The sequence below is a fragment of the Acipenser ruthenus genome, chromosome 13, assembly GCF_902713425.1.
Source record: "Acipenser ruthenus chromosome 13, fAciRut3.2 maternal haplotype, whole genome shotgun sequence".
NCBI lineage: Eukaryota > Metazoa > Chordata > Actinopteri > Acipenseriformes > Acipenseridae > Acipenser > Acipenser ruthenus.
Window position 1 is genome coordinate 6,753,634 of NC_081201.1, and position 26,208 is coordinate 6,779,841.

Sequence of the window (26,208 nt, forward strand, 5' to 3'; positions counted from 1 at the left end):
TACTGGTAACACAAAATAACGCATTGTACCTATAGCATTGACCTATACAGATGCTCAGAATGAGCTGGAGGGGTTAGCTGTGTGCAGTCTATTGCTCCCAACACGCTGGGGAAACCAGAAATGTCACAGAAATTTGTTTTCAAGGCTTGTAACTTCACCCTGCCTTTAGGAAGATTAGGAACTTGGGTGTCTGTCTCAAAAATGCATTGAGCACTACTGGCAACGCAAGAGAAAAAGTGGACTGGCAAGCAACAATGCAAGCAACAATTGCGACTTTTTAAAATATTGCTTTCAAAAGTTCTTAACAAATTGATGCAATTGTAAGTGTCGCAATTGTCAGCAGCTTTAGTACGTCTCATTATAATATTTGAGAACCCTGATTTGCATCTCCACCCCATTTTTATGAATGTAAGCAGGAATGCCCATAATTCCATATTCATCAAAGACTGAAACGCAAAGAAAAACTGCTGCCGCAAAGCATTCCCTAAAAAGTCGCCTGCAGCATTGTGCTTGTTTAGTACATTTCACCCTAGACTGTCGACTCGTTTGCAACTGGTTTGCGACTATTGCGACAGGCACAACACTTTAATAGATCTACCCCTTGGTGTCTAAAAGATGGCTGAAAACCACGGTAGTGTGTATGTGTGTATGTGTACAGATTAATAATGATATCCTGGCAGACACCCAGCACCATGCCATGCTCCGAGAGGGCGGGGGGGGGCTGGGTTCACAATATGAGAGCTGGGTGCAATCAAAGACAGCCCTTTCAAACAAAGAGATGAAACAATCTGTCGTTGATGTTCTGTGTCTAACCTGCCGTGTCTGAAATGAGAATTCCAATATCTGGCACAGCCTGAATGATCACAGGGAAAAGAAGGAAGGGTTGTGAAAACACTGTGCCTGTTCCATTCTACGCTCCAAGTGAAAAAGCAAACAAATGAAGACCAACCACTTTTTAAATGGGGTTTTCAATTTGTATTCCTAAATGCATAGGCTACCATACTAATCTATAATTAAAGAAATTTACTGAAAGCAAAGCATGTCAGTCAGTAGGGAAAGCAGTTGATAGGAAAGAAGGAGTTGAAGGGGTGGGTATAATTTAACTCTCCAGGAAGTGCAAGATTACTGAAAGCTTAGCTAAAGTGATGTACCAGGTGAGATTTGTGGATGTTTGCTACAGCCACTTTAATTAGCCTCTGAATTATTGTTGTTAGTAGTTTTGCAAAAGACCTAATATACCATATCCCTTCTAACTTTTTAAACCAATTTTTTCTTCTAAAAAATGGCCTGCGTCTTAAATTCGAGTACAGTATAGTGATGCGTGTATTAAAAATCGCCAACAAAAGATGTGACCGCACGAGTACACAAACAGCAACGTGACTGACTGGCAGCTGAAAGGTTCCCTCGTAGTTCTCCTGCAGAGCGGACACTCTCCTCCTCCATGTAAACAAATCTGAATCGTGCCTCAAGATGTTAAACCAAAACAAGTGTCAGTAACTATTACATTTAAAATATATATATATATATATATATATTACACAGCCATGCTCAAATTTGTTGGTACCCTTACAGCTCATTGAAATAATGCTTCATTCCTCCTGAAAAGTGATGAAATTAAAAGCTATTTTATCATGTATACTTGCATGCCTTTGGTATGTCATAGAATAAAGCAAAGAAGCTGTGAAAAGAGATGAATTATTGCTTATTCTACAAAGATATTCTAAAATGGCCTGGACACATTTGTTGGTACCCCTTAGAAAAGATAATAAATAATTGGATCATAGTGATATTTCAAACTAATTAGTTTCTTTAATTAGTAAAAACACATGTCTCCAATCTTGTAATCAGTCATTCAGCCTATTTAAATGGAGAAAAGTAGTCACTGTGCTGTTTGGTATCATTGTGTGCATCACACTGAACATGGACCAGAGAAAGCAAAGGAGAGAGTTGTCTGAGGAGATCAGAAAGAAAATAATAGACAAGCATGGTAAAGGTAAAGGCTACAAGACCATCTCCAAGCAGCTTGATGTTCCTGTGACAACAGTTGCAAATATTATTAAGAAGTTTAAGGTCCATGGAACTGTAGCCAACCTCCCTGGGCGCAGCCGCAAGAGGAAAATCGACCCCAGAGTGAACAGAAGGATAGTGCGAATGGTAGAAAAAGAACCAAGGATAACTGCCAAAGAGATACAAGCTGAACTCCAAGGTGAAGGTACGCCAGTTTCTGATCGCACCATCCGTCGCTTTTTGAGCGAAAGTGGGCTCCATGGAAGAAGACCCAGGAGGACTTTTGAAAGAAAAACATAAAAAAGCCAGACTGGAATTTGCATATTGACAAGCCACAATCCTTCTGGGAGAATGTCCTTTGGACAGATGAGTCAAAACTGGAGCTTTTTGGCAAGTCACATCAGCTCTATGTTCACAGACGAAAAAATGAAGCTTTCAAAGAAAAGAACACCATACCTACAGTGAAACATGGAGGAGGATCGGTTATGTTTTGGGGCTGCTTTGCTGCGCCTGGCACAGGGTGCCTTGAATCTGTGCAGGGCACAATGAAATCTCAAGACTATCAAGGCATTCTGGAGCAAAACGTACTGCCCAGTGTCAGAAAGCTCTGTCTCAGTCGCAGGTCATGGGTCCTCCAACAGGATAATGACCCAAAACACACAGCTAAAAGCACCCAAGAATGGATAAGAACAAAACATTGGACTATTCTGAAGTGGCCTTTTATGAGTCCTGATCTGAATCCTATCAAACATCTATGGAAAGAGCTGAAACTTGCAGTCTGGAGAAGGCACCCATCAAACCTGAGACAGCTGGAGCAGTTTGCTCAGGAAGAGTGGGCCAAACTACCTGTTAACAGGTGCAGAAGTCTCATTGAGAGCTACAGAAAATGTTTGATTGCAGTGATTACCTCTAAAGGTTGTGCAACAAAATATTAGGTTAGCGGTCCCATCATTTTTGTCCATGCCATTTTCATTTGTTTTCTTATTTACAATATTATGTTGAATAAAAAAACAAAAGCAAAGTCTGATTTCTATTAAATATGGAATAAACAATGGTGGATGCCAATTACTTTTGTCAGTTTCATGTTATTTCAGAGAAAATTGTGCATTCTTCGTTTTTTGTGGAGGGGTACCAACAAATTTGAGCACGTCTGTATACAGCTCTGGAAAAAATTAAGAGACCACTGCAAAATTATCAGTTTCTCTGGTTTTACTATTTATAGGTATGTGTTTGGGTAAAATGAACATTTTTGTTTTATTCTATAAACTACTGACAACATTTCTCCCAAATTCCAAATAAAAATATTGTTATTTAGAGCATTTATTTGCAGAAAATGACAACTGGTCAAAATAACAAAAAAGATGCAGTGTTGTCAGACCTCGAATAATGCAAAGAAAATAAGTTCATATTCATTTTTAAACAACACAATACTAATGTTTTAACTTAGGAAGAGTTCAGAAATCAATATTTGGCGGAATAACCCTGATTTTCAAGCACAGCTTTCATGCGTCTTGGCATGCTCTCCACCAGTCTTTCACATTGATGTTGGGTGACTTTATGCCACTCCTGGCGCAAAAATTCAAGCAGCTCGGCTTTGTTTGATGGCTTGTGACCATCCATCTTCCTCTTGATCACATTCCAGAGGTTTTCAATGGGGTTCAGGTCTGGAGATTGGGCTGGCCATGACAGGGTCTTGATCTGGTGGTCCTCCATCCACACCTTGATTGACCTGGCTGTGTGGCATGGAGCATTGTCCTGCTGGAAAAACCAATCCTCAGAGTTGGGGAACATTGTCAGAGCAGAAGGAAGCAAGTTTTCTTCCAGGACAACCTTGTACTTGGCTTGATTCATGCCAAAGCTGCCCGATTCCAGCCTTGCTGAAGCACCCCCAGATTAGTCCAATTTTCAGCTTTGCCCAACACCTGGTCGTCTAATGGTTAGACGGAGACCTGGAGAGGCCTACAAGCCACAGTGTCTCGCACCCACTGTGAAATCTGGTGGAGGATCGGTGATGATCTGGGGGTGCTTCAGCAAGGCTGGAATCGGGCAGCTTAGCTGTGTGTGACAGCAGACTGGAAATGAGAAGCAGCTCATAACTGTAATGCTGTGTGTGACAGCAGACTGGAAATGAGAAGCAGCTCATAACTGTAATGCTGTGTGTGACAGCAGACTGGAAATGAGAAGCAGCTCATAACTGTAATGCTGTGTGTGACAGCAGACTGGAAATGAGAAGCAGCTCATAACTGTAATGCTGTGTGTGACAGCAGACTGGAAATGAGAAGCAGCTCATAACTGTAATGCTGTGTGTGACAGCAGACTGGAAATGAGAAGCAGCTCATAACTGTAATGCTGTGTGTGACAGCAGACGAAATGAGAAGCCGCTCATAACTGTAATGCTGTGTGTGACAGCAGACTGGAAATGAGAAGCAGCTCATAACTGTAATGCTGTGTGTGACAGCAGACTGGAAATGAGAAGCAGCACATAACTGTAATGCTGTGTGTGACAGCAGACTGGAAATGAGAAGCAGCTCATAACTGTAATGCTGTGTGTGACAGCAGACGGCTGCGAACTGCCTTCATGCATCGTTTTCTTATAGGAGTAGATGCATCTTTGTAAACGCATCTTTATTTGGTGGGAAATTTGGACAGCATCTTAAATTTGAGGGTGTCTTAAATTCGAAGGAATACGGTATATTACTTTATTAGTGTGTCTAGATTGTCCACATTAGCCACTCTGCATTTAGCGGCCACATTAATTAAATGTAACACAGTACCAATAAGTAGCTCCTTGACTTGAGTGCTTCTCAAGAACGATATGCAGAGCTGAGTATTTCCTCTTTGCAGAACTCAAAGAACTAACAATTCCTAGCCAGTTCTGAAAGACTTGATAATGTCTCCCAGTGTGTAAATTAATGTAATCTAAAATACAGATGTATTTCTTTTTTATATTTCACATGTACCTTGTCTTCTCAATATATTCCCTTCAGCCGTAATAATATTGTGATTACGATTAATTATCTTCATGTTTATACTAAATAAAATATATGACTAACTAGAATTTAATTACTGGGATTTTTCATTTACAAAATTACATTTAGATTTACAATAAAATCATTTAAAAATGGATTGAGTCTCAATTACTTGTGTTGAAATTACTCAACACAAGTAATTTGCTTACTTATATATAGAATATCTGTTCATTATTTAAATTACTAAGAATTTCCTATCAAACAGACACATTTGTTTATTAGCTTTTAGGTAATTCCATTTATTCTTTTAATTAGTTGAAGGGAGTTTTTTTTAGTATACTTGAAGTTTTACTTAAATGCATTTTTCAGGCAGCATAAAAAAAACAAAAAACTAAATGACTTAAGCATTAATAGCTATTGAAACACCTACATGGATCTAGAGTCAGACGATGATCCATGATGCAACTAATCTATGCCTGCTTGGTTATGAGAGGTTTCTGTTTATGGTTGTTTTCAACTTCATTGCTCAATTTTCAATCAACACCTCCACAAGAGAGGCAATCGATTAGTTCCCCAGAATGACTTCTCACATAATTACGCTTTTCTCCTCGTCATGCTATCTTTCCTTTCTTGAAGCGTTCTTGGCAGTCTGCAGGCCAGCCTTCAGCTTTGATGAATGACGGGTGATAATTGGTTGTACAAGGCAGAGCCACTCAAGGGACGAGGATCAGCTGCTGAAATACCTGACCTTCAGCCCTCTCTCTGTGATTAAGATATTAGCTGATCGTTTTGAACCCCTCGCCTTCTCGGAACTGGGGCACTGACAGCCCACTGACCTGAATTCATTAAGGAAGAAAATCTGTTTCATTGGCAGAAGGTGGTGCTTTGTGGAGTGGCTTCTCAGAATCAAGCAGAGCAGATGCAGAGTGTGAGGCCTGTGACGCCTCTGAACTTAACACAGGAGGTCAACGGTTAAAATCTTACAGCACTGTCAGTCTGCATCTAAATAATGACACTCTAGCACTGTCACCCTGGCCATCAGATTAACCATGACTACTACTCTACTCTCAGATCTCCAGCACCATCACCATCACCCCACAGCCCAGGGATGGAAATAAGACTCCTATTGCACAGCAGTGTCCCCCCCCCCTATTATCTCGGGTGAGAGAAAAAAACAAATCTACTCTTCTAAAGCGTCCTGCTTCGTCTATCGCCCTTCGCTGACCTCTTGTGTGATCTAACCTGCACGGTGTATGAAGCGTAATGCAGTGATGGTTGCTTGTAGTGGTTTTCCTCCTTGAGGTTGCTAGCGTTGATACCTGGAGTTCCCCTGCACAGTCTTTACATGCAACCTTCTCGGAAATTAACCCTTTACTGTCTGATTTTTTTGTTTTTTTGCTGTACCAAGAACGGTAAAAGTCTCAGGCTGTTTAGTCTGCTCACACAGCAATTGTGTTTCTCTCCAGCTAAAAAACACTGACAAACATAAGAGTCACTCCTGAAGGGTTATGTAACATGTTTCCAATTAGGGATGTAGTTCATGCACGGTACAGTAGGCTTCTTTCAGAGATCTAATCACAGTGAAAGCACACTCCGTTCTCAGTTCTCTGGCACTATCACTACTAAACACACTCCATTCTCCTCTCTCCAGCCCTGACACTCTACTAAACACACTCCAGTCTCATCTCTCCAGCCCTATCACTACTAAATACACTCCATTCTCAGCTCTCCAGCACACACCCTGTCAGTGAACCAACGAGATGTGTTTGAATTGACCACTGAGATGACGTTATATTAAGGTTATTCACAGAAGACTCTTGCTGCCCAGGGGCAATGATGCACTGGTCTTTACAAACTAAGCTCCCTGGCCAGAATGCAGGTAGCAGCTATCTGAAAGTAAACTATGTTTGGCCACAAAGAAACTGGGTCATTCCACTCAAGCTACTTTTAACCTTTGCAGATGATATTGCTTCTGCTGCAGAAGTCGAGGCTTTGGAGGTAAAACAAACATTTTAAAAAGGAAATTGTTTTTTTTTTTTTTCACATCATTGAAGCTAGTACAAAGGCAAGGGCACATTTTTTTTTATAGAGAAACTAAACAATTGTTATGGTGTACGACTTGTATAAATGTTTTTTAAAACTTAGTTGCAACAAAGATCAGTTAAAATTATTTTACTGAGTGGTTTCTTGCTTCAGAAAAGGGCCCAGTGTTTTTACTGGAAATACCTACAGCTTTCATTCTATATTTACACCAGCAGATCATAACGTAAAAAAAAAACAAAAAAAAACAACCAAAGTACCACTTAACCAGAAAAAAAAAACATGTTAGAGCTGGTGGTAGACATACAGACAGTCGGACACAGAGCTGGTAACACCTTCCAAGGGTATCAGTATCTCTCTCTCTTTCTTTGTCTCTCTCTCTCGCTCTCTCTTGCTCTCCCATCCTCAGGCTTCCTTCTCCATTTTAACACTTATTCTAGTAGAGATGGCTCAGCACTTCTTAATAATGTGAAGAGAAAGAATATCTGTCAGCAACAGAGCTGAAAATTACTCTGTTAGGAATACCATATGGAGATGTAAACTTGCACTGACAAACAGATTTTCTTTCGCCCTGTAGGCTTTCCTTAAAGAGCAAGTAGCGGGGTTCCAAAAAAATATAGCGCTATACGTCCCCAGGTATTGCTACAGCTGTTTAGACAACGTACGTGCCAGACACCTTCCACGTATGCTCCCAAGGCTGTCTGGATTGGCAGGAGTGGACATTTCCACGTGAAATGCGGGTTTCCATGTGAAAATGGGCGTGAACTTCCCGTGTTTTACGTCATGCTCACAGGTAAATTAGATTTACCCTAGTCCTCTATGTGGCTGTTATTTTCAGCCACAAACCTGATCCTCTCGAGCTGTTCTCCCAAATGTGCACACACATCGCCACTTCACCTGTAAATAACCACGCATGGAAAATCCCCCAAATGAAATTCATTCCATGCCTGCGGATAATATCACCTAGCAGCACGTATAGTGAAAACAACAAAGGACCTAAGACAGAGCCCCACGGAACACCACAGGCAACTTCTGACGAATCAGACTTCATCTCCCCGATAGAGACAAACTGGAACCTACTGGAAAGATAAGACCTAAACCAAGATAGGACACAACAGAATGGAATGGTCCACGATATCAAAAGCAGCACTAAGATCTAGAGAATTAAAATTAAAGGAAAGCCAGAGTCTGAGCTTATCAAAAGACAATTTACTACCTTAACAAGGGCCATCTCGGTGCTTATGTGCAGCATGAAATCCAGACTGAAATTTAGAAACTTGTGTAATTGATTAGCAACAACTCTCTCTAGAACCTTTGATAAAAATGAATGGAAATTGGCCTATAGTTGTTAAGGGCATCAGGGTCAAGTGTTTTAGTTTTTTGTTTTTTGTTTTTTTTAAGCAAGGGCTTTACCACTGCAACCTTAAATGCAGAGGGAACATGAGAAAAGTGATTCATTCATAATTGTTAAAATGCGTGTATTAATAACACAGAAAACATATTTTAATAATTTGGTAGAGATTGGATGAAGGGCACAAACAGCAGGTCTCATATGCAGAACTAATGCTGTCAGGTCTTGTAAGGTAATCAGAGAAAAAGCCTCCAACGTTGCTCTATCAGGTCTAACAGGTTCAGGTCTATAATAGAGTCTGTAAAATCTGACCTCCAATGTCAAGTATTTTATTTTGGAAAAACTTTAAGAAGTCATTGCATTAAGAGAGGAGCCAATTGTGAGGGTAGAAGCATTAGAAGGTGGATTGATTAATTTATCTAAGGAACTAAAAAGAAACCTAGGATTATTTTTATTTGTTTCAATCAGATTGGAATCGTATGAAGATCTAGCCTGGGACAGAGCCTTCCTATATTTCGCTTGTAATGAACATGCAGATTAGTACCCTTTTTCTTCATTCCAATTTGTGACCCTACGAGTGGTGTCATTAAACCACGGTAGGCTTCTTTTGGAAAACACCCTCCGAGTTTTAACTGGTGCTACAGTACCTGAAATGTCAGTCATGATCTCAAATCAGTGCACTAAGCAGACATCTGAAAAGACCTTTGAGAGAGAGTTTAAATTTATAAGTGTAAAAAGTTGTCAGGATGTTAACAACAAACAGAAAAATTACAGGTACGTTATTTAAATAGTTGTAGCACGTGGGGATGTAGGGCACTTTATTTTTCGGAACTCTGCTACTTCCTCTTTAAGGAGGTCCTGCAGACAATGTGGACACTGTGATTTGATAACAAGGGAAATGTTTAGCATTACCAGGATTTGGGCCAACTGATATGTAAATTGAAAACAGATTTTACATTTTAATAAAAGTCAAACATGCTCATGACACTTAAAGACATCATTTATAGCCTTCTACTGCTCAAGTAATATAACAGCATGCCTATACTTCAGCAAATGTCATGACTCCACTAGGATTTTAGTTGCTAGGATTTTTGTCTGTTCACTTTACTCTTCCTCATGCTTAATTTTCCTTTATGTCAATATCATTATGAATTCTTAATCAGTTCTTCTATGCACGTCTTTGATGTGACTGTGATATGCTTTTTATGTGAATTTTTATGTGCATCTTGTTACATCTATTTAAAGTTTTAATGTGCCAATTATTCTTTTCCAGCAGCCTTGGCTAATGCTTAGTAAGTCCCACCACAGACACAGATCCTTATCAGAGTGCTTATATGGGGCATGGCTTTGCATGGTTTGAATTCTATCAAACTTTAAATACTATACAATTAGAATACTCTGCATATCACACAATTCTAAATCAGAATGCAGACATTTACATTCCAGATATGCAGAACTAAATACTCTGAGAGCAGCAGAAATAGGAAAGGCACAAACCAATAAAAGAACATTTTCCAGGGGAGCAATAATGAAGAGTGTAGCTGATTCATGCCTGATGCATTGGTTATCACTGCCTGTCCAGTATGACTGACTGTCTGGAAACCAGTGAGCAATCACTGAGATGAAGGCATCAGACCGATAGCTGTCTTTGGCACTTTATCAGGAGCAGAACTATTTCTTTCCCATCCAGCAGCGCTTTTCATACTTTTCATGCCTGTGTGTGCGCAACATATTTCAAATTGCCAGCGGCCTGGATTGCAGTAATAAGGTTTCTTTTAAACTCAGCATGAGATTGAATTAGTTCCTTCCCCACTCCTTATTGTGTCTAACAAGTCTATTTCACAGGCCCAGCTCCTTGCACTGCTTGACGGGCTTACTGACCTACTGACGCACACACGATGAAGCCCAGATTGCTCTGTGCAGAGGGCCAGATCTGGGAGGGGGGGCGGGGGGGTCGGACAAAGAGAGAGACAGAGACAATAAGGACAATAGAAAAAAGTGAGTGCTACAGAAAGGGTGAGAGAAAATGGGAAAGTGACAGCAAAAAGGGAGGAGAGTAAGAGAGAGCAGGAGATTTGTGTGTGACGTCTGCTGCATTTTTGTTTATGTCAATGCAAATGGTTTTGCAAAACTCAGGAGAGTATTGTCATGCCAATAATAAGGCTTTTTTTTTTAACGAGTGTCAGAGAGAGATATTATAAGTGAAAGAGAGAGAAAGACAGAGGGAGGGAGGGAGGGAGGGAGAGAGAGACAGAGGGAGGGAGGGAGGGAGGGAGAGAGAGACAGAGGGAGGGAGGGAGAGAGGGAGAGATGGAGAGAGAGGGAGGGAGAGGGAGGGAGAGAGAGGGAGAGGGAGGGTTAGATGGAGGGAGGGAGGGAGAGAGAGACAGAGGGAGGGAGGGAGGGAGGGAGGGAGGGAGGGAGGGAGGGAGGGAGGGAGAGAGTTTTTCCCTTGTGGTTCAGCCCTGCCATGTGTCTGGGACAATGTTTCCCCCATTCATTAAAATACAAACTTGCTTTGAAAGCACTTGAGTGTGCACTCTGGAGACTGTCAAGTGCCTATTAAGATTCTGAAAATCAGAGCTAGAGTACACAGGGCATACTTTTACAGCTACATAGTATAGTTGTACTCCATTTTCTAATTAGCACTGAATGGCAAATGGCAAGTAAATTCTCTTGTACCTGGGAGACGGAACTGTCGAGTGTATGTGACAAATGAAGGTTATTAAACAAGCCCAAACTGTATTTTACATACAAATAGAGACAGAAACTGAAGCAATGCAGCATACCTTAACACTTGCAAACATGCCAAGTCTATGTCATTAAATCCATTTGTTTGCCAAATGCACATTGTAAATTATGCACACCCAAGTTGCAAGCGCACATGCATAACAAACTAGTGCAAATAGAAAGACAGCCCATCAATAAAATATTCCTTGCAGTATGTATTTACAGGGGGTAATAACTGGCTTAGTTACAAAACCTCCCAGTTTGTCTTAAACCACAGAAAACACGTATTCTGTCACTAACCCAAGAAACAATACCTGATTCCACATATTCCACCAAAATACTGATATGAAGGCGTACAGTGTGAAAAAGCCAAATGTACCGTAAGCCTTCAATCCCATTTACTTTGCCAACATACAGATCCCAGCTAAACAATAATAATAAAACAATAATGCAGAGCAGCTTGAAACTATAACCCTAATGACGTAGGCACTTCATATCTTGGATATCTGTAGTAAGTTGAACTGTTCCATCAAACATTCAAAACAAAACAGAAAGCTGGAATAAATTACTGGGTAATGTTTAATAAATTATTAAAATGTTTCAAAGGCCCTGGCATTACATATTCACAGTACTATATTAAGCAATTAATTTCACATGCACCAATGTATGGTCAGAAACAGACGCACAAAGCCAAATGTGCTTATATTAAATACACTAACGTATAGCTTCCAGCCAGTAGAGTCCTGCGCGAGTCCGATTGTTACGACCCGCTTCTGACTCTCACGCTCTCACATTCTACCATTCTCCACAGATTGAGTTTATACAATAGGCTATACAGTGTGGTAGCTTTCTCTAGTGGTCTGGATATATTTTAACATTGTAACATATTAACTATCTCTACTTACTTTACTATAAAATACCTGTCTATTCCTTTCGTGCCACCAGTTAAAAGGGAGCTGCACTTGTGCTTTCGCAGCGATGTACCAGTTTTGTGGCTGTTGCACACAAAAACATAATGACAGGTTTTACAAGCAACAAATCCAGTCACATGTTCATCATTTTCATTTGCAATGATTCCAAAAGAATATCACCAAACAAACGTGATAAAAGGATCTTGTGACGTATCAAACAAGCGGCAATACAAACCGAGAACAATGCTTAGTCAGCTGACTCCTCCCTGCTGCTGGGCTGGGTGCTAGATGGCAGTGTGGAAGGTGGTGGGGATTGACACAGCAGGCTCTTCAGCAGGTTACAAGATGCCTGATATTGACTGACTCCCAGATTAGCTGGGCTAAGGCTAGCTTTCTCTGTTTGTGCTCCTCTAAAGAGGACAAGCTGTACGAAATCCGGATCACCTCTAATCCTATCTCTGTTCTCCAAGCACTGCTGGAGCAGGGAACGGCTAGTACTCTTCAGGAAGAGCCTAGCAGGGGCCAGCCTGCTGGTGACAACAGTTTCACACATGACATTAACAGTACTGAACCTCTGTGGTCAGACACGCTTCCCTACAGAGCAATTTAAACACTTCACCGTCACGTCCAAAATGCCATCCTGGCTGCCCATGGTCGCCCTATATCTGATTGATGGTGTTATGGAAAATGTTTCCATTTTTTTTAACCTGGTTTGTATGCAACACACATGGAGCGAAGGTAGGTTTTTTTTTTTTTTTTTAAAGAAATAAAACATTTGTAAATTAAACGAGAAACAACTAGGCTGCAGGACGGAGCAATAAGATTATTCAGATTAGTTTGCTGCTATCTTTTATTTTTTACTGTTTTCTGAAAATGAGTCTTTGATTTAAAAGAGGACCCATGGTGATCTCAACAGCAGGGATGGAAATAACACTTCTATGGCATAGCAGTTTCACCCATTCCAGGTTTTAATATAAGCTTGATTAGCCACTGTATAGATAAGAAGCTTGCGGACTGTTTATCGTCTGACTGCAGCCCAGTGTATTAATTCCATTTCACTTATGAATATATCGTATATATACATACACTGTATATATATATATTTTTTAACTTTGTAGACTTGCTTTTTAATTTTTTTGCATAAAAAGCAGCACATCATTTTAATTCGTACTGCGGAGAGTAATTGCTTCTCATCAGCTTGTCTCCAACTAATTTTATGAGTCTTCCTCACCTTTCTTAAATGAGAAATTTTGTATGTGGCTGCTGTACTGTCTCAAGGTGCAACAGCATACTCTACTAGTTTAGGGCGTGTTGTTCGAGTGAGTTGTTTGCATTGCATCTATATGGCAATCCAATCACGTTAACCTGCAAAAAAACACATGACGCTTACCGCATCATGTGTTTTTCTTGGTGCGTGCGTTTGTGCGTCCAGTTTTACTGGTGAAGTGTCATGATGGCTGATGTTGTTGACGAGCCCCTCACTAAAAAGCAAAAAAGATGCAGTGGGGAAAAAAAATTGATTCAATCATATGCCCATGGTCAAGGATTAGGGTTATAATTAGGACATTTCGCATACCTATTTTTGTTTGTGATGTGTATTGTGCAGTACGAAATAAAATTAACAGTAATCCTAAGGGAAATTGCCTATATATATATATATATATATATATATATATATATATATATATATATATATATATATATATATATATATATATATATATATATATATATATATATATATATATATATATATATATATATATATATATATATATATATATATATATATATGTGGAGTAGTGGTTAGGGCTCTGGACTCTTGACCAGAGGGTTGTGGGTTCAATCCCCAGTGGGGACACTGCTGCTGTACCCTTGAGCAAGGTACTTTACCTAGAGTCCTCCAGTAAAAACCCAACTGTAAAATGGGTAATTGTATGTAAAAATAATGTGATATCTTGTAACAATTGTAAGTCGCCCTGGATAAGGGCGTCTGCTAAGAAATAAATAATAATAATAATAATAATAATAATAATAATATATATATATTGCAGCTAAGGGTTAAACTCTGACTATTCCTTAGTAATGTGATCAAAGTTGCGCACCTTTGGTTTAGATCATAATAACAGACCTTGTGGTCCTTTTACCATGGATAAGAACGTGAATGTATTTCTATTTGTTACATAATAACAGCACTCAAAGATACAAATACATGTCTGTTTCTCCCAGTAAAATCCCTGGGTGGAAAAGATGCAGCTGCAAGGAGGATATAGCATGAAATTGCAGGAAACGCTCTTGTCAAAGCCCCTGTTCTTGACATAGCCCCCCACCTCCTCCTCACCCAAGGGAATTGACAAGAGTGGACCAGGTATTTTCAACAGCACTGACTGCCACATTGTCTGTTCGGTTAGTCAGTTCATTTCACACAATCAAATCTAAATCTATCAGAAGAGGCAGAGCAGTCTATTCAATTTATCTACATGGCTGTTGAGCTAAGAAAAGCTGTCATTAAATTCATTAAAATAGGAGGCGCTTCACATATTTTTACAAACAGGAATACCCTAAAGAGACTCCCATGGACTATATAATGTTTGATTTCCATTACATTGGTATTTTAATTATCTGAATTGGCGGCAGTATTTAGATCAGCCTCTGCTTAGATCAATTGAACCCTAGAGACAAACGATTTAAAAATAATTTGTCCTGCTATGGGCTGAGACAGTGGCGAAGCCTATGCATCTCCTAGCCCAGCCAAGCGTCAGTCAGCATTACAAAGTGGTGCAGTGTGGAGAATGGAGATTACAAATAACAATCATCAACGTGCAAGTAGAAATAGTCATTTAAAAATCAATAAAAGCTTTTACTGTGTCACACATACCCCGGGGGGAAAAATAAAATAAGCCCCGACTACAAAATGTTCTTTCTGAGGAGCTGAAAGAGCGAATTACAGAAAAAACAATAACTGGATTAAAAAAACGACATGACAGCTAATCTCGATGGACCGAACGATTACTAACAGAATCCTGTTCCTGTCAAGTCTCTGGTGCTGTTTATTCCAACTTTGAAGAAAAGCTTACTTTTTAGCCGCCTTTATTTTTTATTATTGCTTTCTGGCGTTACAGTAATGTTCAAAAAAGGCATTTTAATATTAAATACTGCCAAAACAGTTAAAGTATTATGGCTTTTTACCAATAGAGGAACTTTAGCAAGAAACCAGTATCATAAAGATCAATCAGACCCACAACCACCTTGTTTTCTGGACAAGATCACACTGCCTCCCAGTCCCTCAGTCCTAACCACTACACCACACTGCCTCCCAGTCCCTCAGTCCTAACCACTACACCACACTGCCTCCCAGTCCCTCAGTCCTAACCACTAGATCAGGCTGCCTCCCAGTACCTCGATCCTAACCAGTATACAACCCCGCCTCCATGTAGAAAGGGCTGCATTCAGTCTTCTTTTTAGCTGTCAAATGCTGCGTCACTTGCTTATAAGGCCTTCTGGCTGTGTAGTTCATTCTGGCTGCAACAAAACAGCATCAGACTTCAATTGTACTGCCTCTGGCGAAAGAGAAGAAAATTGTGACTGAAAGGGCACTTTCTCCTTTTAAATGCAAAACAGGGATTTAGAAAATGACGCCTTTTCATGAGAGAAGTGGAATTATCATACGCTGCTGGAGGGGCCTGGAGTCCAAGCGCTGCTCTGAGTGGCTGGCAGCGCTAAAGCTTCACACGACTCCTCCATCTCCTGCCCTTTGTTCTTTGCCTCTGCAGCCCTGTCAAAAACTCAACTTTTATCGACTGACAGCACTGAGGGGCTGTATTTATAAAAGTATGGGTTTTGCCAATGATTTACAGTTGTAGAAGCGTTCTTGATACTGTCAATGGCTTGGTTTACGTGCACTCTACAGTCATGACTCTGTGACGTTGTCACGTGAATACATTGTGAAACAGCAAAAGGACGTCCTTTTGACAGCGCGACTTTAAAGGCAGGGTCAATCGCTTTCCACGATAAAAATAGCTGTAAAAACCCATGTAAACCGGAGCAGGAATCGTGCTTGTGACTCACGAGGTTTCAGCAGTCAAGATCCCGTTTTTCTGACTTAATATCACGTAATCTCCAGCAGAAAGGCCGTACAAAACATAGACCCCCCCCCCCCAACACACACACTGTACATGTATGGACTACTTCAACACCTTCACCGCCGCGGTTATGCTCATACCTACAACCGCTGGTACATTTTAAACACCATCAATATTAACATGAAAGACTAACTATCGTATACAACTCAAAAGTTTTATTCAAGCACATCATATCAAACATCTGCACTGCCGAAAAGCTGTATTTAAATGAACAATTAAACATAAAAGGATTTATTTTCTAACTTACCACATATAAAGCACTACTTCAAAAATGAAAAACTATAATAAAATAAACATTTCAAAAGAAACTAGTGTGTAAACAGTGAAATTACAGTGAAAATACAAATTCTAAGCAAGATACAAGCTTACCAGCGCCATTAATCAATAAAACAAACTTATGTTTTGTTTTTTTTACTTTAAATAGCTCCCAGATTAGGGGCTCCCGAGTGGCGCATCCAGTAAAGGCTCTCCGCGTGGAGTGCAAGATTCACCCTATAGCCTGGAGATTGCAGGTTTGAATCCAGGCTATGACCGTGACCGGGGGTTCCTAGGGGGCGGCGCACATTTGGCCGAGTGCCGCCTGGGTAGGGAGGGATTAGGTCAGCAGGGAAATCCACAGTTCACCGGGCACCAGCAACCCCCGTGGCTGATAGGGCGCCTGCGGATCTGCAGAGGAGCCATTCAGATATGTGTTGTCCTCCAGCACTATAGGTCTGGTGGATTCGGAGGACGCATGTTTAAAAACAATAATGAAAAACAATAATTGGGCATTCCAAAATAGTTCCCAGATTGTCGTGAGATGCTGGCGTTGAGCACAGAAAAAAATCAAAAGTTTGCTGTTGATTGTTTCCTTTCATTCAATGTATGTTTAGCTCTTCCCATGTGTTCTACAATGGTCTGCCTACAAGTGTAATCTACAGCCTTGCTACATGAAGTACAAAACAGCACATTACCATCGGTGTGAAACTCGTCCTTGCCAAACTCGTTGATCCGATCTTTAGGAGTAATTGTTATTGTTTCCGGCATCTTTGAACAGCTCTGGATACTGACTGAAGTAAACTGAAGCCTCATTCAAACACTGAACTTACTGGAAGCAGTTTTATTTGACAGTTATGTTTATGTTAATTTAAAATCTCTGTTTTTCCTTGTTATTCTGCAGCTAACAGATTCCTAGGATGCCAGCTACTGAGCTGCATAACCAAATTGGTGATACGAAAAGGTGGCCCTGGTGGCCCTATATGTAAAGGTCGGCCCTGGTCCTCGATTGCAGGCCATGGACTACCATTTCGAAATCGTGGCCTAAATCTAGGCCGGCCCTGGTCTGCCTTTTCTTTTTTGGAGCGTTCACATATGAGAAAAGGCGGCCCTGAGGCAGCCTGGGGCCCCCTTAAATCGCAAGTGTGAACGGGGTCTACCATGACTACACAGTGAAAGATTTACTGACTTTGAAAGGCGAGATAGATGAATGTTGCTAGCCCCCCCCCCCCCCTTTCCCCTTTGTCTGTCTCCCTGTATATCTGTAGACATATTTAGTCTCTATGTTCCTGAGGTATAGACTGCCAGCTCTGTGCACCAAAGCCCTTGGCACAGGACAGCACAGAGATTACATTTCTTGTTGATTTTTTGCAATTCCCTTGTCGCTGTCTAAGCAGAGAAGACAGATAACCCAGGTGGTTGAGCTTCACAGATTAACAGTTCACTTACAATCCTGTTATCACTTTTCATTCTGTCAGCACTACATTTCTTTAAAACATTCTAATGATACACTGCTAAGAAAACAGAAAAAAAAGTTTCCAGTTGAAAACTTTTTGGTTCCTACCCCACTGCCAAAACTGGTGTTGGCACCCTGTCACATATCCCTTAATGAACTACAGTTAAACTGCTCTGAATATGCCAGAGAGCAATCAATACTGCAATTGCTTCAACTAATTTAGTGCACTTTCTATGGTGCCTAAAAGGTTTGCCATCTGTAAAGGTCCATTATAGGCGAATCTAACATTTGCTACACTCCATAGATTACCAATATCGGACTTTGTATACCATATTATAATCTGAGAAAAACATGTGCCTGTGTCAGAGCATAAACACTCAATGGCTGAAGACAAAAGCATAGTAAATTGTGATTGTAGACCAGAATTAATAAAATACCATACTGAAGTCTTGGAAAGACTGTTCAATAACTTATTGGAATTAACATCTGTGTGAAGTTTGATCGAAATCAAACATAAGCGTCTCCACTGTATCCTCATCACCATGGGGTTACAAATCCCATCATGGGGCATAATAAAGAAACTCATTTCCATTAAATAGTTAACTTCTTGACTGCACCTTCACTAGTTAGTCTGTGTCTTCAGTCAGCTTGATGTGCCAAGTTCCCCTGGCCTGCTTGTTCTGCTGTCTGAAGAGCACACTCAGGAAAATGATGACAGTGTAAAACATGTTAATGATGTTTAAGATGGAGGATATCTCAATTTAATATTCCTTTGGACTGCTGCACCTCCTCACTCAGAAACCCATTGCCGGTATCTGCTTGAAATTGGGCAGGGTTGTTATCGCCACGGCAATAAAACAGAAGAACTGAAAGGAGCAGTAAGTGACCCTGTGAGGTGCTGCGAACGTTCCAGTGAATTACACACTCCATTATACACCAGCATTGTGCATTGCCAGCATAATGTATATGTGCCACTCTTAGCAATATGCAGCATACTCCATCTGCCTTTATTAAGATACAAAAGTCTGTAGAGATCATATTAGATTTGAAGAAATTGTTGTTTCGGTTTTCTGATGGAATCCAAACTTAAAGTCCATATCTTTCATAGAAAATCATTTTTTGGCTTTGGGGTCATATTTATTATTATTTATTATTATTTTGTTTATTTAGCAGACGCCTTTATCCAAGGCGACTTACAGAGACTAGGGTGTGTGAACTATGCATCAGCTGCAGAGTCACTTACAATTACGTCTCACCCGAAAGACGGAGCACAAGGAGGTTAAGTGACTTGCTCAGGGTTACACAATGAGTCAGTGGCTGAGGTGGGATTTGAACCGGGGACCTCCTGGTTACAAGCCCTTTTCGTTAACCACTGGACCACATAGCCTCCTATAGTGGACCACATAGCCATATTTGGTTTACTTTCACAATGAGCAAGACATTAAATCTCCATGATCAATTTTAGAGCACTGAGAGACTATCAATAATTCCGGAAAATACCGCCAACGCACCGATGATGCATGAAGTTGGCGTGACGTCACTAGGGGAACAAATACCAGGAACAGATGAGAGATATACTTGGCTTCAGACTGTGAAAGCGATCACTACGAATTTTCTGACGTTTTGAGTAGTCTGTATTACAGTAAGGACAGCGGGAGTGTGGTGTGTAATGAAAGAAATTGTGGGGAGGAAGAATAAGTGGACTGAGGCCCGATTCGAACTGTTTCGAACCTCCGGCAGGAGAAAATAACCATGCTGGCATGAGGAATGCGAGCGACACGCCCCCTTGTCTGCAGGTCGGCAATTTTGAATGTTAACCCCGGCTAGCAGTTCATTTATGGCAATAAAAAAATGTGTATTTCTATATTTGGTTTGTTGTACCATTTATAGCTTGCAAATAGTGTTTACCATTTCCCATCCACTTAAAAAATAAAGCATTGTTATATTACAGGGCCGAGACTTGCGTGGTCACTTCATGAAATACACACTTATGCTTTCCCCGATTTAGTGAAATTAAATAGGCCTAACCTCCTTGTGAACTGCATGCAGTTATTATAATTTCTTGGCAGATGCCCTTACCTAATATGCATATGAACATTACCTTGAAGATAAAATTGAAAATTGAAAGCTTACCTAAAAAAGCTTGATGAGCGGATTCATTATTTTGATTTCTGCATCAGGAATCTTGAGCACGCAATGTGTTTGTACTGGTTTATAGTACTCTGGCGTTATTGTTTTAATTAAGTCAGCAATATGAAAGCTGTTCATCATGTTTATTTTCTTTGGGTAGTTTTGGGCCATGGAGTTTATTTGATAATGGTATATTGTATAATAATAATTATGATAATAATTATTATTATTATGACGTCTGAAAAAACAAATGCAACACTTGCAGAGAACGGATTACGTGCAGTGGATAGCCTAGTAGTATTGAGCACTAGTGCACAGGGTAAGAAAAAAAATCTATGGTCATGATTTTTATATCTGTATGAAGTGTCTTATAGATGCAGCTATTTAAAAATGTATTTTTGATATAAAAGTAATCTGTACAGATTTGTTTAATTAAGGCTGGTAAAACAAAAATTAAAAAAAAAAAAAAAAGTATTTCGTTTTCTAAATGGTTCCACTGTTGTCAGGGGAAAATGAATCAATGGTCATTTACTTGATGATTGTCTTTGTGAACAGCTGTCTTTGTAAAGGTCTGCGTTTGTTTGTGAACTTGTGTACCAGTGTCTTACAAAAGAGAAAAAATAAAATTTGTACCTGCCAGAAACCAACAAACAAAAGCTTTAGTCTCCATGTTCCGAAGTGATCATTGCATTGTGCACTGACAAACTCGTTGATTTTACTTTCACAGAATATAGTACTTTTTTTTCCAGGCAGTGGATTCCCTTGCCCCTATCTGAGGTGAAATGTATTTTTGACATTTAGCCATCGCAAAATAGGCCTGTATGTATGATCGTTTTGTTTATGCCATAGACATATGCATGCATGTTTACTGTTTATGGTTCGTGTTTTCCCCTAGTGACGTCACAGATGTCAAGATTTGAAATCAGTAGCCTGGTAACTACCAATACTTCATGCTCTTACGTGTTAACAATTTGTGGAAAAAGTGTGAAACCACATAACTACATCTTGGCTATGTAACTACACAGCAGTTACAAAGCAAGAGTAGGAACCATTGATAAAACATCTAATTATTACAATGTAATTACATGGCTATTCTTGCCCTGCAACCAAATATTGAATTGGATATTTTTGGTTTTTCCAATTTTTTATTTTATTTTAAAATGTATTTGAATTCCTGTTGTTGAGACTTAAATGCCATCCAGAGCTCAATGAGAAGAGTTTCTGATTGGGTTTCAGACAGCTAAAGATACCACCCACCACCCCGGTACTTTACCTTGTTTCCAATGGCTTTCTTGGGTGGGAAGTTGAAGGTGTCGACCTGTGGGAATCGGGATCGCAGCCTGTGATGCAGCGTCCGGAAATCCGTGTAGCGCCGATACACATTCCACTCATTATCCAGGATCCTGATATACACCTAGAGATCAGGAACAAGGAGGTGAGAATGTTGCTGACGCATCAATATGCTGACATGACTGGGCTAAATGTGAAGTACATTTTTAAATCGGGTTATAATTACGAGTTATATAAAGAATGGTTTTTTTTTCAGTCTGCCTTTTACAAACAAAGCACAGTTTGCTATTCATGACTCTTGATGGCTTCAGAACAGTGCTGTGAATGTCAAACTTGTGCATAAGACTGACAAAATAAATAATACAAATAAAAGTTAAAGCCTTGTGAGCAGGGCTGGATAAGAATATATAAAAAGAAGATTGTTTGAGTGCCCATCCCTCTTGACAGGAGGTGTCTTGGGTGCGCAGAGAGGAGGGATCCATCAGCACTGACAGCAAGACTCTTATCAAGAATGCCAGAGATCAACCTGTCTGCATGCCCGTCACCATAGCAATCTAGCAAGCGGCCTTCTGAAACATCCTGCTGACTGTGTCTGTCCGTCCACAGAAATTCACTGAGAGGTAATGGAATAACAAAACCAGGCCTGTATTGCACAGGGCTACTGTACACTGTAAATTGGAGTAATAAATAAAGCCACACACAAAGAAATGGGGTTGAGAGACAAAGACAGAGACTACAAAAGAGGAAAAGAGGAAAGGAAAAATGAGGTCTAAAAAAAGGATGGATACTTGGACGTAAAAAAAGTTTGGAAAACAGGTTTAAAAAAGCAGAAGGAATAGTTTGAGAGAAAGGAAGAGAAAATTAGTTTTGAGAGTGGCTCGATTTTCACGGCTGTTACAGTGTTCAGCTGCCAGGCTAACTGTTGAGCAGCAGTTTGATGAAAAGGAATTTTCAAATAAAGTTCCACTGGCACAGCTAAAAATGTTTTCTTTTAAAAGGGGTCAATTTAACCGGTATGTCTTGCACCCACATCTCCAGATGGGTCAACCCCTCAAACAACTTCAATTGAGAGACAAAGCGAGACCTCAGGAAAGATTGAAAAATGAGAGCATTCAACAGCAATGATTCCGTAAAGGATTATTGTGGTGATATGGAAAAGTTAGTAGCAGTTTCTACTTTCCCATTTTCATAACCAATCGAATACAGGAAACAAAGAAACACCTGCCATAACCCTATCAACAGGATGCAGCAGGGCATTAATTAGAAGTAAAAACAGTGCCGATGTTCTGGACAGATGTGTGACCATTTATTAAGGACTGCTGCAAGAAGTTGGGGTGTCTGAAGCAAAGTCTGTTTCTTGGATAGTAAAGCACCTGCCCAAAGTGCCAAGTGTCCGACCAGTCATGTGAAGGGCTGCCCATTTACATAGGAACATATACAGCATATTTCATATTACAATTTCTTGTCTGTCCACCCCCTGTAAAATACAGTGCTCTCCCGGGAGCAAGGGGCGCTCTACAGTAAAACGAGAATCTCCTGTGGGGCATCAGGGGATAAACAGATGAAAGAGCCTCAGTATTTAAATGGCACAATAAAACAAGGAAAAATACCCCATAACTGTGTGACAGGAATTTGACCCACAGTCTCTGTTGAGGGAAAAGAATGGGATTTCAGTGTGAACTTGCTGAATTGTTTTGACAGCCGTACAGCTTTAGTGTGATTGGCATTTCACACATGAACATGATACTTTTACTCTCAATTAGTATTGCTTTCTGGGATGGACAACCAGTGATGCATTAATTTCACTGTAATTTCAAACACTGACAGCTGCCTCCGAGATGCACGAAGCTATGCAGTCAACTTTACCTTTTCCCTGTAGAAGAAAGCTTACTGTACTCAGATCCTCAATACTGAGTTTTAATATCTTGTAACAATTGTAAGTCGCCCTGGATAAGGGCGCCTGCTAAGTAAGTAAGAAATAAATAAATAAATAAATAAATAAATAAATAAATAAATAAAAATAATAATAATAATAATAATAATAATAATAATAATAATAATAATAATAATATAATGGATTCAATGGCTCTCTGATAGCCAGTACCAGGGTCATCTATACTATATTGGATTTTCTGGCTCTCAAATCCCCTGTACTGAGTTCTCTGTAGAGTACTGTATTGAATTTGCTGACTCAGATTCCCAGTACTGTGTCCTCTATACTGTATTGAACTTGACGGCTTTCAGATCCCCACTACTGCGGTTTCTTATAAAATATTGAATTTTCTGGAACACTTGAATCTTGATTTAATTAGCTTTAAAGACGTGTCAGCCCTAAGCTCTCTCAAGGAAGAAAGCAAAACTGTTTAAGTCTTTTCATTTAACTTTTTTTAAGAAATCAACAACAACAAAAAAAAAAATTCAAACAGCCCCGTTCCTGCTGCTTTTTTTTGTTCCAGCATTATGCAAAATAATTGCAAGCCTTCAGCTAGAAATGCATACAAGTAATAAAAAACAACAGGGAGAAGGCATGGTGAGTGCAATATCAAAACGAGGAGATAACAGCGCATTAACGAGACGGCTAGATTTCATCAGACGAGGGAGAGCGGCCTGAAGAATGAATCCCCGCTGTTAGGGATGCTAATCTGGGCCAAAGTGTATCAAATTGCATGTAATTGGCTTAATTATATCAGAGAAAAAGTCTATATAAATCAGAGAGCACACACGTTTCCATCATGCTGTGAAAGCAGTTTGAATTCTGTGACGATATTGCACAGCTGGAATTTTCCAGGAAATAATTTCCAGGTAAATAAATACTGCATCTTAGTAGTCAACAGTTGTACTTACAGGGGTGAATTACTAATTTAGTAGTATGGAAAAGAATAGTCAACTTCTTGGGAAACCTGTATTATAAACAACAACAGCTCCATAGGGCTAACCCAGCCGCTGTCCTATGACAACCTTTTCAGCACTGCAGACTGGTATAGGTATCTTTGAAAGCTGCACTCAAATCAGTGGTCCTGGATGTGTACTGTATATAATGTAACACCACCACTACGGGTCATGTTCCTGCTGGACAGTTACACGTGACAAACTGAAAAAAAAGATTTTTTTTTTTCCCTTCCAATTAAAGTATTTCAATAAGCACAGCCGTATACTAGCAAACACATCACTAGATGGATAATTAAAACAACTAACAGCACATCAGCAACACGTCTATAATAGGCAAGCAGCAGGGGGAGGCTATTTACCTGCTAAGTGGGTATCCAATGTGTCATATATGTTTTGGCACCTGTCTGTGTCACATGCATCTTAGTACTGTATGCGTGGATGTGTGAATTTTGTCTGTGGGCATACATCAAGGCTAAAAACATTCACATTTTGTTTATATATACTTTCAGAATGTATTTAAGTCTTTTCCATTTTCACACCAATGACGAGCACATTAATGCGTATCACACAAAAGCAGAAGCACTCTAACAAAGGGCTTCTCCTGATGGCTTTTCTGATTGATTACGAAGATTCCCTGGATTTTACGGTTTAAATGAGCCAAGTCTTGTCAGATTTCAAGGTGTCTTTACCACACAACATAGTTAGTTTCATTGGATTTGTCACCGCCATATTGAGGTCTACAAGCTTACCTGCTAGTGTTAATTATTATTCTTTTCAGGGACAATGCAATATTTTCAGGGCCTTAGAAAGCTTTTCATTGCCGAGAGCATTCGCCTCGCTTTGAAATGTGGATAACGCTTTGCATGAGATTGGCACCAAGGCATGCAATTCCAGAGCTCCTTCAAAACATTTCCACTCAGAATAATGTGGAGTCAAGTCTTTGACTGATTTAAGAGAGTAAAAAAAAAAAAAATCTCTAAAAATTCTTTTATACTGAGTGATGTTCCCTTCAGAAACTGGTAATTGCAGCTGGAAGATCTCTCAAAAGGATATTTTATTGAGGAGCTTTCAAATAACCTGTTTTTACTGTTGAAAAAGACGTGGACTGAGTCCCGCCCCCCCTCCCCCTTCCCCCTTTGTTGATCTTTTGGTTTTTAATATATTTTCAGCTTGACTCAGGTGAAGTCAACTGTCCTGACGCTATAGGAATTACATTTGTTAGTGTCACTCTCAACCAGTAGTCTTAAAGCCCTGTTTTTTAACCCAGCATACACCTGGTTCTGACTGTAAACACATACATACTTCATACATACTTCAATAAACACATATGCATATGTTAATCTTAAATCATAAACTGCTCCAAAATACACAATTCTAGGTTTAAAGAAAATCATATATTTGCATGTTGTCCTTTTTTTCCCCACCAAGCCTGCAAGATCCCCTTAGTCCTGAACGGAAATTGACTTGGATCACTGTTAATCGACATTCTTCCACATTCACTATGCGCTTGCAGACAGTCATGTTGCTCCATGTTGACAGGTCTTACAAAAAGTGTAGCACAGGGATATGATAATGAAAAGGACTGTTCCTCCTGCAAGCTATTAGCCTTCTGGGTATCCCAGGTCTCTACTGCATTATTTCAAACAAGAAAAGATTACAGTAGACATTTCATTTGCAAAAACAAAGTTATCAACATGAGACTGTGAACAATGGAAATCTGGACAATGGAAAGCTACTCTAAACAAAGGCAAAGGGTAGAGCCTCATGTTACTAATGGATGACATCATCAGTTATGCATTTATGAGAAGTCTGTGTATATACCAAAGCTAATTCATACATATCAAACACTCACTGGTGGAATGTACTAAATTCTAAAGTGATTCTGTAGTAAATTCTAGTATGTATCATTATTGAAGGAAACTTCAGAAGACATAGAGAAGGACTTATAATAAGTTAATAAAAGTAGAGGTCTATGCGGGCAAGAGAACCACAAAGTTCAACCATGAGACAGGGTCAACTATAAATTATTATACTTATT

At 39.8% G+C, this 26,208-nt stretch overlaps 1 protein-coding gene across 3 annotated transcripts in view; it reads right to left on the reverse strand.

The window, feature by feature from the left end:
* The window catches only part of LOC117418373 (sorting nexin-29-like), a 175,630-nt gene that overhangs the window by 70,221 nt on the left and 79,201 nt on the right, over positions 1-26,208 (reverse strand). For all 3 annotated transcript variants that reach the window (XR_009330816.1, XM_059035572.1, XM_034031336.3), the window contains exon 19: positions 21,265-21,405. Coding sequence is in view for 2 of the 3 variants with exons in the window: in XM_059035572.1 (XP_058891555.1) it covers positions 21,265-21,405 (141 nt within the window). In the remaining variant the exon portion in view is untranslated. The remainder of the gene's footprint in view (positions 1-21,264; positions 21,406-26,208) is intronic.